The 17,170-nt window shown below is 33.0% G+C and overlaps 2 protein-coding genes across 3 annotated transcripts; one reads left to right on the top strand and one right to left on the bottom strand.

Annotated features, from left to right (window-relative positions):
- Positions 1–2: 2 nt before the first annotated feature.
- LOC120077847 (kinesin-like protein KIN-7D, mitochondrial) lies at positions 3–10,209 on the top strand. Its single transcript, XM_039031921.2, has 26 exons — positions 3–265; positions 378–750; positions 854–951; positions 1,097–1,186; positions 1,391–1,443; positions 2,511–2,576; positions 3,869–3,922; positions 4,213–4,272; positions 4,373–4,451; positions 4,548–4,615; positions 4,878–4,934; positions 5,027–5,131; positions 5,476–5,580; positions 5,753–5,860; positions 5,953–6,084; positions 6,174–6,353; positions 6,843–6,983; positions 7,299–7,439; positions 7,548–7,667; positions 7,789–7,839; positions 8,017–8,064; positions 8,229–8,375; positions 8,676–9,410; positions 9,530–9,659; positions 9,736–9,850; positions 10,000–10,209. The coding sequence occupies exons 2-25, from the start codon at positions 407–409 to the stop codon at positions 9,819–9,821; spliced, it is 3,198 nt and encodes a 1,065-aa protein (XP_038887849.2). The 5' UTR covers positions 3–265; positions 378–406; the 3' UTR covers positions 9,822–9,850; positions 10,000–10,209.
- Positions 10,210–14,202: 3,993 nt separating this feature from the next.
- BZS1 (B-box zinc finger family protein) lies at positions 14,203–16,916 on the bottom strand. 2 transcript variants are annotated; one of them, XM_039031923.2, is made up of 3 exons: positions 15,966–16,916; positions 15,319–15,751; positions 14,203–14,683 (listed from the first exon to the last, which is right to left on the bottom strand). In XM_039031923.2, the coding sequence occupies exons 1-3, from the start codon at positions 16,149–16,151 to the stop codon at positions 14,679–14,681; spliced, it is 624 nt and encodes a 207-aa protein (XP_038887851.1). In that variant the 5' UTR covers positions 16,152–16,916; the 3' UTR covers positions 14,203–14,678. The 2 variants fall into 2 exon arrangements, with proteins under 2 accessions (XP_038887851.1, XP_038887850.2); XM_039031922.2 differs by having other exon boundaries at positions 15,314–15,751; positions 15,966–16,807.
- Positions 16,917–17,170: the final 254 nt, after the last annotated feature.

The following is a 17,170-nucleotide window of genomic DNA, read 5'->3' as shown; positions in this document are numbered from 1 at the left end:
ATAATATTAAGAATAATATGATTTCCACCAAAAAAAAAAAAAAAAATTCAAATTAAAAAATTTAAAATATCATCTCTCTATCTATGTCCCTGCAACTCTTCTTTGTCTTAAAGAAGACGAAACAATCTCTAAAGTCTTCCTTCCATGGGAGTTAGCTTAAAGCGTTGAACCAAATTATTAGCATAGAGAAAAAGAGAAGAACAACAACAACAAGAAGAAGCATAAACAAATTCTCAATGTTCTTCGCTTTTGCTTGTGCAACCATGTGAGTTCTCTGACACATTTTCTTTTTTTGCTTGCTTCTGATTCTTATTCTTGTTTTTTTGGTTTTTTTTTTCCTTTTTCAATTCGATTTGGTTTGCATTTTGTGCTTTCAGAGTCGTCACTGACTTGCTGGATTCAGTCTATGGCGTCATCGTCCCGAACGCATAGTAGTTCGCCGTATTCTAACCGGAAATCTGTTGCTTCTTCTTACTATTCGAGTCCATCACCGAGTTCTTTCACAAACGGGAAGATGATTCCTCGATCTTGCTCGACTTCGGCGTCTTCGCACTATGGAATGAGTGGTGGATTTGGTTCTAGATCGATGGTTCATGGTCGAGGGGGGTCGGATTCAATGCACTATGGAGGTGGAAGTTATGGTGATTGCTCGCCGGTTGGGTTTATTTCCGATGATTTGATTGCTGAGCCTGTGGATGAGATGAGGAATGGGGATAGCATTTCTGTGACGATTCGGTTTCGGCCTTTGAGGTAAGTGGAGAGATCGGAGGGCGTTGAATCAGATCCGTGATTGATTTTAGTGTTGGTGTTTTTGCGATTGATTTGAGTTTGAGTCTGGGGATTATGCTTGCAGCGAGAGGGAGTTTCTGAAAGGGGATGAGATTGCTTGGTATGCGGATGGGGATAAGATCGTGCGCAATGAGTATAATCCAGCCACGGCCTATGGATTTGGTACCCATTTTTGAATTTGAATTTTTTCAATTTGAACTTGTGCTAGCGTGAGGGTTGGGTAGGAATGCTATTTTCGATTAACATAGCAGTAATGTATGAGTTTTCGTGCTCATAACATCTTGAGGACGGTGTTTCTCTGTTGCAGATAGGGTGTTTGGACCAGATACGACTTCACCGGAGGTGTATGAAGTGGCGGCTAAACCAGTTGTAAAGTCAGCTATGGAGGGTGTTAATGGTGCGAAACACTTTCTAGAGTTCACTGAGCTCGACATTCTTTGAACTAATCAACATAATTACTTGTAGAGTGGTTGAAGTTTTGATATAAGATAATGAAGGAAATATTAGATTGATCTTGATATTACTGGATATCTAGGAGGAAAACTTCATTATATCTAACTATAAAAAGATCTTAGCTCTGCTGTTTTTTGATATGATGCAGGCACTGTATTTGCTTACGGTGTGACAAGCAGTGGGAAGACACACACTATGCATGTATGTATGATGCTTTGGCGTTTTACCCACGTGTAATCTTTTTGGGGGTTTTACTTTAATGGGGTCTAAACATAATAGTCAAATTATTCAATCTGATTTCCTTAAATACATCAATCACTCATGAGTCTGTGAAAGTGTGAATTATCATTATTATGTATAGGAACCCTGAACTGTTTAATGACAACCGGATTATAACAGTTCAGCTTGTTTTAACTATGACTAACTGCTTTGTTCACCATTAATATTCATGTTCGTAAGAGCCCTGTTAAAAGTTTGAATTGTTATGTGTTCGCGTGATTATCATTCTTTGGACACGTAAATCTTTGGAACTTTACTTCTTGAAGTTGACTCTGGATATTCTTCACCAAGTTGGTTTTTTTTCTTATTTTTCCCCCTTCTCCACAAGTATAACCCCACAATTCTTTTTGATGAATACCAGCATGCTTGAAACTTCACACGCTGATCACGTTGGGATAAATTTTGCCATAGTGAAGTGGATAGAGGGATGACAAGCTCTGATTTCTTGTTGAATCAACTTTAGCATTTAATTTTTCAGTCTCCTGGTTCTTGGTCATGCTGTTAATTATCACTGGCGCTTACCTTTTGAGGGCTAATGACACATAGATTGGGGTTTCCCTTTTATATATTCAGCTGAAAACTACAAAAAAGGACTTTCAAAAGTGAGTAGCAGCACTATTTGACGTTTCTATTGAAAGATAAAAGAATCTACAAAGCAAGTGCCAATAGTTTATTTATTTTTTCAATCACGCCATATCCATTTCATTTTGGAACTACTAGAGGTTGGTGTTAGATCTGAAACTTGATTAGCAGAGAGTGATGAGTTTGATTGAGAGGCGTGCTAATTTGCCTGATAGCCAATATGACGTTGTTATGAGCTGATTCAATAATTTTCTATTCCTCTACTTCATATCTGCTTTTTCGTCCATGGTATTTTCCACCGTGTTATCTCTTTTTATACTTTTTTACCTCCCTCAATTATAGCTTTGCAAACCCTATTTTGCATGCGTGAGTAATGTTATTGATTTGTTTCTCTAAATAATTCACAGGGAGATCAAAACTCTCCAGGTATCATACCACTAGCTATAAAAGATGTTTTCAGCATCATCCAAGATGTAAGTGTCCTAGCTTAATTTTAAAGTGAGACATTGAAATAGTATTCTCCAGTTCTTTGCCTTACTGATGACTTCTTAATTTGGTTCGCTTAACTTCTTGATAATTTTTTCACAAAACTCTTGCCGATTAATATCTTGAGTGCAGTTCTTGCTGTTCATTAAGATGCTTAACATCATTTGAGTTTTAATTATTCTTTTTGTCGATGTTATAGTTTTTGTAATTGTTCCTTTTATACTCTGGTACATAACAAACCATTAATCTTGTCTTTAAAAGACTTTGGCTTGCTTTGTCTTGCAAGTGCACAAAAAATGCATTCTATGGTTCTTATGTAGTTCATCACCTGTTCCTATTGGTGGTACTTGGTAGCCAACACGGAGCCTATTGTGATAGACAGTAGGCACTTAATGGCTTGTTGTCATGACTCATCAATGATTGACGTTTACTCAAGTCTTAAAGGGCTCCATACTTTTTTCAAGCAGTTTTTCAGAGAGGAAACTGGAAAAACAAAAAAGGCGTATGCCAAATACATGTGTTTCTTCTTAATCTTTATTTAAATCTTGTATATTTTTAGAATGAAAAGTCTTGGATGTAGGGGACAATGTGGGATGGGTCCTTTCCAAAACTTTTTATGTTTACTTTTGTGGGGTGGGTTGATTCTAGCGTAAGTCAGTTCAAGTAAGCATTGGATTGTGTTCTTACTTATAAAGGAAATACTTAATTTCTCTAGAAGTCATAATAAGTAGCAGAACTTAGTACTATCGTTACACTCCTGAATAATGTTAGAATAATTATTGAATCGTGCTGAATAAAATTTCAGGCCAGCTATCATGTTTGGTTGATGGACATGCAAAATTACTACTTTAATCAACAATATTTAGGTTAATAATAAAGTAAATTGTTGAATTGTTGTTTTTTTTGGTTAATGATTAATTTTTTTTTTTGTCATATAATCTTTTGAAGATATACATCACAAATTGTGGTGAATGTTCAAACCTAAGTGCCTTAACATTGAATGAATACATATTATTATATAACATTGACAAGTGTTGATATTTAGGAAGTCATTTTTGCTATTCACATGAACTATGAAGAAAAGGATGCTATATATGAAAAATTTTTGCACGGCACGACTTTTGCGTTACTGTAATTAGCCTTTTCTTTATTAGCTTATTTTTCTTCCTTGCTTCTGCAGGTTATCATATTATATTTATCTGTTGAAAATTTTAAAAGACTGTTTATTTATTTTTGAGAGTATTTGTCCATATAGATGAGCGTTTGTTTTTATGTGTAGACTCCTGGAAGGGAATTCTTGCTCCGTGTATCTTACCTTGAAATATACAATGAAGTAAGTAATTCTATACAGAGAAGTTTTAGAGTTTCAGTGATCGATCATTTCTAAATTGTTATTTCGATCATTTCTAAATTGTTATTTTATCTTTAGACTGACTACTGAGTTCCATCGGTGGTTGTAAATTCACTTTATGTCCTACATTGTTGAGCGTCAAAGGATATCTTGTTTTTATATGAAGAATATAATTTTTGACATACTAAACAATCAGGCGCAAAGTCCTGAATAGTACATTCCAATCTTCAAAGTTATTGAACTCGCGATCATATTCTCATTCTTGATACCAGGTGATAAATGATTTGCTGGATCCAACAGGTCAGAATTTGCGTGTTAGGGAAGATGCACAGGTGCCCTTTTTTCTTTTTTAACTTGTCCTTGTAGTCATCACCCTGTAAACTGTTTTTGTTTTGGTATAATTGTATATTTGATGCCGCTGTCATCAATTAGGGCACTTATGTTGAAGGTATAAAGGAGGAAGTAGTTTTGTCTCCTGGCCATGCTTTATCATTTATAGCCGCTGGAGAAGGTATTAACTGAGTTCTTCTGCTTCGATGCCATTTCTCTTCTCATTGCGCCCTTTTATGTGTATAAATGGTTTATGGCTAAAGGTCTTAAATGGCAGAGCATCGTCATGTTGGATCAAACAATTTCAATCTTTTCAGTAGCCGGAGTCACACCATATTTACACTGGTAAACCTAAAGAATTTCCTTCCTGGTGGAGCATCCAATTGCTTTTTCTTCAGTTCATTTCTTCAATCCCGGCATCACCTCTTTATGGAAGTGCATTTAAAAACTATAAACTGACAAACTTGTCCCTGCTGTGGTAGCTCTATGGGAAATTTTGGCCCCATCCCCCCACTCTTGACGAATGTATTTGTGTGCTAGAAACAATTAGTGCATTCTTTCCCATCATTCTGCCTCTCTAAACTAAGTGTGCAGTATGCTCTTGCAGATGATTGAAAGTAGTGCACGTGGTGATGAGTATGACGGTGTCATCTTCTCTCAACTTGTAAGTTGTAAGATTGGTCCTATTTCATTCTGATATGTGATGCCATTAAATTTTATTGTGTCATTCTCATTAATATTAACTCCATGCAACAGAATTTGATTGATTTAGCTGGGTCCGAGAGCTCAAAGACCAAAACTACTGGACTGAGGAGAAAGGAAGGAGCCTATATAAACAAAAGCCTTTTGACTCTTGGAACAGTAGGTGCCTTTTTATAGGGCTTTTGTGCATTGATTAAATATTTTTGCGCTCTTTCCCTAACAAATATAACCGTACAATTAGAATCCTGTGTCATGCTGTTCCTGATTTAGTAAACCAAGTTTTGGTTCATTATCCACTATCCTCGTGATTTTACGGGCCTGTTGTGTTTAAGATTAAACTATTACATCAAGCCATTTAGTACAGTAGAAATTGGGAATGCCTGTGAAGAAGTTTAATTTTCATATGTTTCATGAAAATGTTCGTACTTCTGTGATATTGGTTTCCCTTATGTAGGGGATACCTCAAGATGGAAGTAATTTATATATTTGGTTGCACTGTGAAGGTTATTGGGAAATTAAGCGAGGGAAAGGCATCCCATGTTCCTTATCGAGACTCTAAGCTTACCCGTCTTCTACAATCTTCACTCAGTGGGCATGGACACGTTTCGGTGAGTATATGATTTAGAAACAGGTTTTTTGTAGTCCATGCTTCTCGTAAATGGAACTTATAGATGAATCATTTTGATTTATTAATATCTGCTTTCCCTTTTACCTACCATGAATATTTGGGCAGTAAAATTTGCCAACTTCCTTTTGATGTAACATTTAAATTATCTCCAGCTTATTTGCACAGTAACTCCTGCATCCAGTAACATGGAGGAAACTCACAATACATTGAAGTTTGCTAGCAGGGCCAAACGAGTTGAAATCTATGCTTCACGCAATAAGGTTGATTGAAGTTTATATTTTTGACACGATGTTAAAAGAAAATGTCGCACATGAGCTTTAACACTTTTCTTAACTCTTTATTGTATGTTCAGATAATTGATGAGAAATCTTTGATAAAGAAGTACCAGAGAGAAATTTCAACCCTCAAGCAAGAACTTGATCAGTTGAAGAGGGGGATGCTTACTGGTGTTAATCATGAGGAGATAATGAATTTGAGGCAACAGGTTTTTGTTTTCTGCGGTCATGTTTGGTGGCTCAATTACTATTTTTGAGAATATTATTTCACTGTGTAATTTCATGTATAATTAAATAGTTGGAAGAAGGTCAAGTAAAAATGCAATCAAGATTAGAGGAGGAGGAAGAAGCCAAGGTTGCTCTCATGAGTAGGATTCAGAGGCTGACTAAACTCATACTTGTCTCTTCTAAGAATTCTATTCCTGGATGTTTGAGTGATGTTCCTAGCCATCAAAGGAACAAATCTTCTTTTGATGATGTAAGTGGTCTTTATAAGCTTTCTTCAACATACGCATGCACATTCACTTCTCTTGTGCTTCTCATTGGCATCACAAATGTGAAGAACTTAAAAATTCAGTGCTTAAAAAATCCAAGACGAGCACTCTCATCTTATATTGCCTTGTTCTGCACATGAAACATTTTACTGTTAGTGACTGGAACCAGGAATTCTGTGGTTCTTCCTCCATGCATTTTTTTGTAACAGTTATCATCATCATCATCATCTGCTTTTATTTGGATAAGATTTCAATGCAAATTATCAATTGTGTTACTTGTGGAATAAAACAGTGTTCAAATAGTTAGTCTTCTGCTATGTAACATCTAATAGCAAAGGAGAAAATACCAACTCCCGTTACATACCTAAGTTTTTTGTCAAGTCGCCTCCCTTTTCCTATTTCAACGCGTCTGCAGTTCTTACTAAGTTTGAGAACAATATATCTGTTGCTCATTTTTCAATTTTCTTTTTTAGAAGTCGGAGGTCCCCCAAGGATTGCTATCCGAAAGTGAGAATCAAAATGATTCATCTTCAATTGTACACTCAGATTTCTCTTCAATTCAGCTGAACGGGGAACCCTTACCAGCTGATAGTGCAATCACTGGATCAACTAACGTGAGTGAAATTATTGGTGCTTTAGACTCTCTGTGATGTTACATCTACATGGGTTTCTCTTCACAAATTAAACATCATACCGAAAGCTTATCAGTTTTTTTCCAATTCTCATCGGTGCAACAGTGGCAATTTATAATGTACATAATTATATGATATCAATTTATGCAGCTATGGGAGCTCGTGAGGGTCTTTGGTTTCTTATTTATTTTATTTATTTCTTTTCTTTATTACAGATTCTTTTTAAGGGTGGTTTTTCTGTTTTCTTAGAGCTATGAGCTATGAATATTAAAAATGATTGTTTATATTGTACTATAGGACGAGATGACATTGTCAGATCAGATGGATCTGCTTGTCGAGCAAGTTAAGATGCTTGCTGGAGAGATTGCGTTTAAAACCAGCACACTGAAACGCTTGGTGGAGCAGTCTGTTGATGATCCTGATGGTTCTAAAGTTCAAGTATAGTTAGTCATGAGTTTTCTTTATTTGCTGCATCTTATTGGCTTCAGAAGTTAACACAAGGTTCCTAAGCCAATATTTTAATCATGTCTCTGTTCCTTCATCCAGATCCAGAACTTAGAACATGAAATTCAAGAAAAGAAGAGGCAAATGAGGGCTTTGGAACAACGAATTACTGAGGCTGGCGAGTCTTCAATTTCTAGTGCATCGATGGTCGAAATGCAGCAGGTGCTACTTCCTGGAGCTCATTGACTTACGTTCAATTGTTTTAACTTATTTATTTATTTATTATTGTTATTTTTTAATTAGAATTTTTAATTTCATTTTCTACTACTTTTGATGGTTGCAGACCATTACAAGATTAATGACTCAGTGCAGTGAAAAGGATTTTGAGCTGGAGGTAAGTTTTCTGGTTTAATCAATTGAAGGACTTTGATACAATGTTGTTCAACTGGTTGGAAGTTTGATTTATTCAGAATGTGGTCATGTATACTACTGGTCCAATATGTCGTTAGTAGTATTTAGGAGCCATAATTGCAAAATCCTTTTATCTACCAATTTTCTTCTCTTGTTCCAGATCAAAACAGCGGACAATCGTGTTCTTCAAGAGCAATTGCAAAACAAGGTTTGTTGCCACCTCTTTTTCTCTATTCACGTGCACTCTTTTCACAAGATCCCTATAGTGGACAGTTCATCGAGCAATTGATCTAATTAGGAAGCTTCCTTCTCATTGTTCTGCCCTTTTTTAGTTTTGGATCATCACTTGCTTCTATATTTGTCTCCTGGCAGTGTGCAGAGAACAGAGAATTACAGGAGAAAGTAAAAGTTTTAGAGCAACAGTTGGCTTCAGTTACTAGCAATAAATTGTCAAGTTCATCTGAAAGTTGTCTTCCAGAAAAGTATATTGAAGAGTTCAAAAAGAAGATTCAATCGCAGGCAAGCCTTTTCACTCTTGGTTGACTATACTAATTTTTTGATTACTGGTTCTTGACGCTTCATCTATATGATTCTATGGCATCACTGTCATAATTGGATTAGACCATAATAGTGTATATAAGGACGAGTCGCTGCGCTGTATGCTTCTTATGACATGACTCTGTCTGTTCATTCTATTTTTGTTTCTGTAGGTTATGATAGATGTTATATTTTTCTAATTATTTATTCATATTTGAATTTTTTCTATAACTTAGAGCAATGGCTGTGCATGATTTATCTGAAGCTTCTTTATTTAAGCAGGAGATTGAGAATGAGAAACTGAAATTGGAATCAGTTCACTTTTCAGAAGAGATCAGTGGGTTGCATGTACAGAATCAAAAATTGGCAGAAGAAGCTTCTTACGCAAAGGAGCTAGCCTCTGCTGCTGCTGTTGAGTTGAAGAATTTAGCAGCTGAAGTCACCAAGCTTTCCTTACAAAATGCAAAATTAGAAAAGGAGTTAATGAGTGCGCGAGATTTGGCCCACTCTAAAAATAATCACAGTGGGAATCGCAAGTACAATGATGGTTCGAGACCTGGACGGAAGGGAAGGCTCTCTGGCTGGTCTAATGATATTTCAGCAGCAACCAGTGATGATTTTGACTCCTGGAATCTTGATCCAGATGATTTACAAATGGAATTTCACGCAAGGAAACAAAGAGAGGAAGCTCTGGAGGCTGCCTTAGCTGAAAAGGAACTTGTAGAAGATGATTACCGAAAGAAAATGGAAGAAGCAAAAAAAAGGGAGGCAGCTCTTGAAAATGATTTAGCTAACATGTGGGTACTGGTTGCTAAGTTGAAGAAAGAGGGTGGAGGTGGAGCTATCTCAGATGTTAAAAGTGATGCAAGACAGAATTCTGAAATGGAAAATGTTATTGATACAAAAATGGACGATAATGAAACAGTAACCATCTTTGAAGAAGATGCCAATCTTGTTGATAATTTGAAAAAACCCGAAGAAACTCGCGAGGAGGAACCATTGGTTGTTCGCCTTAAGGTATAAAATTTCAATAGAGTAGAACATTGAAATATTTAGATACCTCTTTTCTTCTATGAAAGGATTTTCACCATAGGAGTGCAATATGTTTTGATCCTTACCATTCATATTCCTTTCAGGCACGGATGCAAGAGATGAAGGAAAAGGATCTCAAGTGTCTAGGAAATGTAGATACGAATTCCCACATGTGTAAAGTCTGTTTCGAATTGCCAACTGCAGCAATTCTTCTTCCATGTCGACATTTTTGTTGTAAGTTTCCTTACATCTTCTAAAAATTCCAACATCTTGTTTCCTGGTTCTAACTTTTGGTCTTTTGAAATTGCAGTATGTAAATCTTGTTCACTTGCCTGTTCTGAGTGTCCAATCTGTCGTACAAAGATTGTAGATAGACTCTTTGCATTTACTTCTTGACATGCTGTTATATGCCCTTTTCCTACAAGGTAATTCATACCTTCCTTTCTTGTATTCCATCAACCACAACCTCAATCTGCATTGCCAAATCTGTTCTTCTCACTCGTTATGACCGCTTTACTGTACCATTGAATGTGCGAAAACCTGTTTCACTTCAGTTTGTATCATGTACTGACAGGAAATTCAATATTTCAACTGTCGGCAATCTATGATGTGATGGAGGACGAGATTCTTTTATTAGTTTTGCTTATATGCAACTGTACAAAAGGTACATAATTATTTATTGTGTTCAAATCTCTGAGAGATGTAAAATAATACTTGAAGAGAAAGATCATATTAAAGTAGTTAAGAAACTTCAATTTTTCAACATGGAAAGCTTTATTGCTTAGTTTAGTTGTTTCACTTCAACTGCCAATTTAAATATTGCAACTACTTCGCTTTTACCTTATGGAGGGGCCTAAGTTTTTTTCTTTTTACATATCATTAATTTATTCACATTGTGCTTGTAGAACCATTTCTTTAATTGGACATGGATATATTTACTTTGTGTCATTTCATGCAGATTTGGAAACTGGTTTGTTTTCTTGCATATTATAGGCTTCCCTCGATATTTAGGTAAAATCAATTTTAGTCCCTAAACTTTCATAAAAGTAAAAGTTTAAGTCTCGTTTCGTAACTATTTTGTTTTTTGTTTTTATTTTTAAAAATTAAGTCTATAGAAACTACTTTTACTTCTAAATTTCTTCCGTTATCTACTTTTCACCAATGATTTAAAAAACCAAGCCAAATTTTGAGAACTAAAAAGAGTAGCTTTCAAATTTTTTGTTTTTGGAATTTGACTAAGAATTCAACTATTATAATTAGGAAATATGCTAATCAGGATAAGAAATGTAGATGATATAGGTTAATTTTCAAAAATAAAATGATTACCAAACGAAGTTTTAGTTATTCAACTTTAATTTGAAGTTTGTTATGATTTAGTTCCTATCATCGTAGAAATTATTAGTGTCAAGTTTTAATGAAATTTATTGCATAGATAAACTGATAAACTAAATACAAACTCGACACTTTTATAAAATACAAAATCTATACTATGAAATTAATAAAAATTTTCATCTAATTTTGATATTTTTTTACATCAAGGACAAAATATTTTAAATTTTAAAGTATAAAAATTAAATTGTTACAAAATTAAAAATTTATAGATTGAATCGTTTTAAATCAAAGTTGAAGAATTAAATTGTTATACACAAAAATATGGAACTATGTCATTTCCTATGGAGTTCGAGAGAGAGGGGGAGAGGGGAAATTTAAGGAATGAAAAACATCGGGCTGCAGCTTGCAGGAATATTGTTGGGAATATCTTGGTTACTTTGGAAGAAGCATCGAATGCAACTTTTTGTTTGGCTTTGTCCTTTTGCATAAAAAAAGTGTAAAAAATTACTTAAAAAAGGGTGATTTGTTTCACGTTAATGGATTTAGAATCTAATGTAATTCAAAATTTATGTTTGGATTGAATATTCTGTGTCCAAATTATAATACTAAATTCATCTTGTTTCGACAGTTTTTGATTCATTCATTTTTTTTCATTGTTTCATGTTTTATGATCTCATTTTCATTTCACTCTCGATTCTACATGCATTCTAACTTCAACACTCTTTAATTTTAAATAATCTTTGATTAAGTTTCACGTTTTACTATCTCAGATTCATCAAAGCTGCATTTATCTTTTTCTAATCCATCAAGGCATTTGACTATAATCTTTTTTGAGTTTTTTTAATCGTATAGATGAAGTGTGCTGTAAAAGAAAAAGAAGTAATCTAGAATGTACCATTGAAAAGTCAATGCTTGAGTGGCATGGAGAATCTGACACCTATGGAATTGGTTTTGTTTTATATTCTGAGTTCTTCACACAAGTGAATTTTCAGGTAATTATTTCATATTATCCCTAACTCAGAAACCTATATTACAAGTACTTTTTTTCCCTTCCTTATTTCTACCTTTTTGCAAGTACTAGTTCCTTGTACCCGAACTAATACACGGCCTTGAAGGCTTTTATCCTTTTTTTTTTTTAACCTCATTTTTGTTTTTATCATTTTAGGATATATTCTCCTTTTTAGAGTTCACTCAATCGTTTAATTAAGTATTTTAAATAGAATAATGATTAGATATAACTCAAACTGCATTTAATCCCATACTTTCAATTTTTATGAATAGAAATAAATCTTTTTTTAAGAAAAATACAAAACTACCACATGACAATTTTTTATTGAACAACTTAAAATGCACTAAGATAGATGCAGGGGACAACAAAGTATTTTCCTATTAAATATATATGTAAATAACTTCTAAAAATGTCATTGTTTTTGTTTATAATAGTTACGGTTGTTAGAATAATGATAAATGTTTTAAAACAACAATACTTGTGATACTTGGATGCATTCCGAGCTACACATCTTTTAATAGTTCATTCTAACCACACAATAGGAAAAAAAAAACTAAAAAAAGAAATATATATTTTAAAAAGGAGAAGAAAAAAATTGAGTGAGCTGTAAGTAGATGGGTACATCCTAAAATCGAACTGAATCTTTTTGTAACGCTAAAATGATTATTTTTTAAAGTTTGAGGATGTGTAAATATTAAAATCTTTATTTTCCTTTTCTTTTGTTTGCTTTACATGATTCATCTCCCATCTAACCAATACTTCTTTACGCATCCGTCTAACTTTTAAGTTTAGCGTTGGTTTCATTCTTTGGAAAACTCGATATATCAATAAGTATTATTGTTAGGTGATATAATATTAAATTTACGTTTATCTATTAATTTAAACTTTTGAGTCAATCATGTATATATATGTGAGGATTACTGAAATTATAGGTGGGGATATTAAGTTGAAAGGTACAATGATTGTGTATTGGTTGACAATGAAATTCCGAGCAATTATTAAAATTGTGCTCCATTGGGTTTCTCGATAAACCCCATGGTAAATATTTATGGTATGACAATAGTTGCAACTACCGTTCTTGTTCTACAAAAAGAAAAAAGAAACAAATTTCAAGTAAGATTAGCGGTGAATTTATTGATAATTGTTTTAAATGGTAAAACTGTTGAAAGCATTTTTAAATATAGCAAAATGTCACTTCTATCAAAGGTAGACAACAATAGACTACGATAGACTTTTATCACTTAGATGTTTATTGCGATCTATCAATCATAGATAGTGACATTTTGCTATATTTATAAATAAGTTGGCTCATTTCTCCTTTATTTAAAAATAATTCGAAAAATCAGTCTATTTTAAAATTTAAACTGAAATAGAAAATTGTTTAATAGATAACAGTAATCAATCAACAAAGTACTTAAATTCAAATTCATAAAAATACTTGAATTTATTACTTAGTTATAGAATCATGCAAGTGAAATAGCTCCTAAACTCAAAACACAACTCTCAAATTCAAAAAAAAAAAAAAAGAGAGAGAGAGAAACTAGACTTTTAGTCCCTTAAAATTTGAGGCTGATTTTTATTATTTGTTGACAATATATCAAAAGGGAAGATCGAATGTCTAACTTATTATACCAGTTGAGTTAAATTCATTTGAAAAGATTGATTTATATTTGATAATTGAAGTTTTAAAGGAGTCATTTTAGTCCTAAAATTAAAAAATAATTATTTTAAATAGTTCTCAAACCATTAATTGACTTAAAAAAAGAAAAGAAAAGAAAAATAATTTGAAAGTTCAATTTGACTAACCAAAAAATGATTCGAAAGTTCAATTCTCAAATTTCATAATTCTCACATATTCCTCATCTTCTCTTTACTTCTCCATTCTTCTTTAAAATAAATAAAAAAATATCGTTAATGTAAATATAATATAACTAAAAAGCATGTTAATTAATTTAAAAATGTAAAATATTTATTTATTATTATTTTTTCAATTTTATAATTATTTCAAAAATATCTATTGACATAACTTTGAAACTTTTGTAAAATTGCGATTTCAATATTTCTATGACATCAATATTTTATATCTTATTAAATATCCTAAACTATTGCCTAAAATAATAGCCTAGTCATAAAAGTATCCAGCTAGAGAGCAATCATTTCAAACTTTGAGGGCTAGTTCATTATTATTATTATTATTATTATTATTATTATTTGTGGGACAATCCTAGGCTAGAGTTCAGATTGAAAGCCTTAAGACTAAAAATGGATCATTTGAACCATATATACAGGGTAATACTTGAATATACACCTATCTTTAAATATCCCTCATATCAAAATAAAATAAAATAAATTATAAAAAAGAAATAAGAAAATTTGACACATGAAAAATTATGATTACAATCTTTAATATGATAACATTAGTAAATGAGAATGTCCTAGACAAAAGAAGTTGGTTTAATTGCCAAATCAAAGGAAACAACCAACGTGATATTTTATTTCATCTTCATCCGAACCAATTAAAAAAAATGAGCAAAAGGGAATGGAAATACAAAGAGAATGAATGGTGGTTGGAGGTAAAATATGCAAATTATCAGAGCAGCAGCAAACAAACAAAACAAAACAAAAAATAACAAACAAAAAGTTAGTTTCTGTTTGTTTTTGATTTTTTTTTTCTTTTTTCTTTAAGAGAGTTTGTTTCATAGCCAAATTATCTGGCCACTGATGATCTGATTACCCACTTTCCAATTTTTTCATCTTTACAAGTTTTCATGGAGATCCCAAGTACTCCATTCCAACACCTACTACTTATAGTTTGAGAATTTTTACCTAAATTCTCCAAGGTGTTCTTGGCAGTGTTTGGTGATTCTTGTTGCCTTTCTAGATTTTGATTCCCAAATTCCAGAATTTCTCCATCAAACTGTACACAAATCCGGGAATCCGTTAGAAGAAGAAGCAGCAGTCACAAGGGGTACGTAGATCGAGTTAGAGTACTTTTTAGATCTAACAAAACCATCAAATATTTAGGTTGAATTGAATTAGTTTCAAATCATCTATTTATTTTTAAAATAAAAATAAGTAAAATGTTAATATGTAATTTTTTTAAAAAAATAATTTTCAATTAGAATTTCAAGGTGAGATTATTTGTTGGAAAATAAATTATCAAAATAATAATAATAAAAATAAATAAAATTAAAATAAATTTATGTGTTATAATTGTATGATAAGTTAAAGTAGGAAATTCATAGATAAAAAATTGTCAAATAGGAAAAAAAAAAAAAATTATGATAGACTCCTTACAAAAATGGTCAAACTATTTATAAAAATAGTAAAAGAAAAAAATACCCATAAATATTGATAGATTTCATTCAATTTTTATATCATTTTAATAAGACGAGCCCAACTCAATCAATTCCATAAAATTTTTATATATTTCAATTCAACCCAATCTAATTCAAACCTTTGGTTGAATTGATCAATTTTTTCAGATTATAGATACCTAAGTTCAGAAAGTACTTTCAAAACTCTACACTGAGGGTGTACTGCAAACCTTACAGAAACGATTGGCAGCGGCGGAAGGATCTAGAAACTCCTCCACACACCATCCCGGCAATGTCTCCAAATATTCCGATATGCTGCTCGTCGAGAACGAACCGCCGTCGCTTCCTTGGCCGTCTTCAACCTTGTAATTACTCGTCGACGGCGGAGTAGCTTTTTCACCAGAATGAGAGCTCGAGATTTCATTCGCGGCCATTTTAGGTCTTTTGCTGCAAGCGTTGGAGCTTCCAGTTTTAACATCCATGGCGGCATCACAGCCATTGGAAGACGAAGACGTTTGATACGAAAAACAAGTCGAAGAAAGCTTCACACCTGTAAGAAGAAATCGATTGTGTTTCTGTGTATGTTCGTTCGTTTCGTGAATCGAAATGTCGCATTCTCTACAAAGAATTGCCCTATCTTGTTGACAGAATACAAGCGCTCTTCGTTCCTAAAAAGGAAAATCAAAATCAATACGAATCTTCTTAGAATTACTCCAAATCAACGATCGCGAAATCAGAAACAGATGAAAGAAATCAGATATTTCCAAAAAAACGCAGAGATTCTCTGCAACAAAATTGATTCGATTTCTACAAAAAAAAAAAAAAAAAAAAACCCCTCAAAATTCAGAGTATAAACATCTTGAAAAAAGTGAAAAAAATTACTTGACAGATATCGCAACGAGGAGAATCCTTTTTGATCGGTTGAAGTAGAGAGAATCGAGAGTGTTTTCCAGCGAGTTTATTAGCGCGATGAACATGGAGATCACAAGCATGGCAAAGAGCAGCTTCATCAGCATAACAAAAAACAGAGGCCTCAGCTTGATCACAAACATCACAGCGGATCTTCATGAATTCGAAAACGAAATCGATTGGAATCAAACCGAATCGAATCTCGAATTTCCACCGCACGGAGAGGATTGAAAGAGGTGAATTTAAAGCGAGGAAGATGGAGACAAAGAATTATGGGCTCATCTCCATTACTGGACAAGACAACAGCTAAGATTGAAGCTCTCTTTTATTGTTATTCTGACATTTTAAGAAAAGCTCTAGAAAAATCGGCCATGGCCTTCTCTATTTTTTACTCTAAATTTTCTTTTAAAAGAGATGAAAGTGGTGGGGGCAATAGCACCCAACTTGGGCTCCTCTTTATGAGTTGCTCCTTAGTTTTTATTTATTTATTTATATTTATAATTTAATGATATAAAGCCAAAAGAAACATTAAAAGAAAATGTGCTTTTTCTTTTCGATCTTTGTATATCTACATAAAAGTGTTTGTCGCCGACGCAAATTATTCAATGAGTCTGGCATAACGTGATTGATATTTTCTAATAGCAATTATAGATTTAAAAATGGATTTTTCTTGATAATTTTATATATTCAATAATCATAAAAAATTGTTCGTTGTATTATTACGGATTTCTCTTCATAAAACAAAAAACGTCTATAATTTGGTCTAGTAATTATTAGACATGTAAAAGAAAGTAGGGAGATTGAGAAAAAAGTATGAGAATACCATACTCCCTTTGTTTATAAATAAATACTAGTGGACCTCACATTAACATCAACACGCTGACATGACACACTTTAAATGGAGGGAGTACGAGAAATTTTCCTACAATACTTTGAAATTTTCTCGAGAGATTATAAGAGGATGGATTAGATTTAAATTTCATGGTGGGTGGATTTTAAAACCCTATGATGGTTACTTGTTAGAATTGACCATTCAATGATATAAAGGGATGAATGTTTTAGTTGAGATGTATATAAGTTTGGATTTCAAGAATTATGAAAATTAAAAACACGGTGAAAAGAGTTGATGACTTAATATGGTTCAATTGAATGATTTTGATGCACGTTAGTATGATAAA

Source organism: Benincasa hispida, chromosome 5 (assembly GCF_027475165.1).
Source record: "Benincasa hispida cultivar pf3 chromosome 5, pf3_genome.v1.1, whole genome shotgun sequence".
Lineage (NCBI taxonomy): Eukaryota > Viridiplantae > Streptophyta > Magnoliopsida > Cucurbitales > Cucurbitaceae > Benincasa > Benincasa hispida.
Note: the sequence above shows the minus strand (reverse complement) of the source record. Positions and strands in the feature narration are given on the sequence as shown.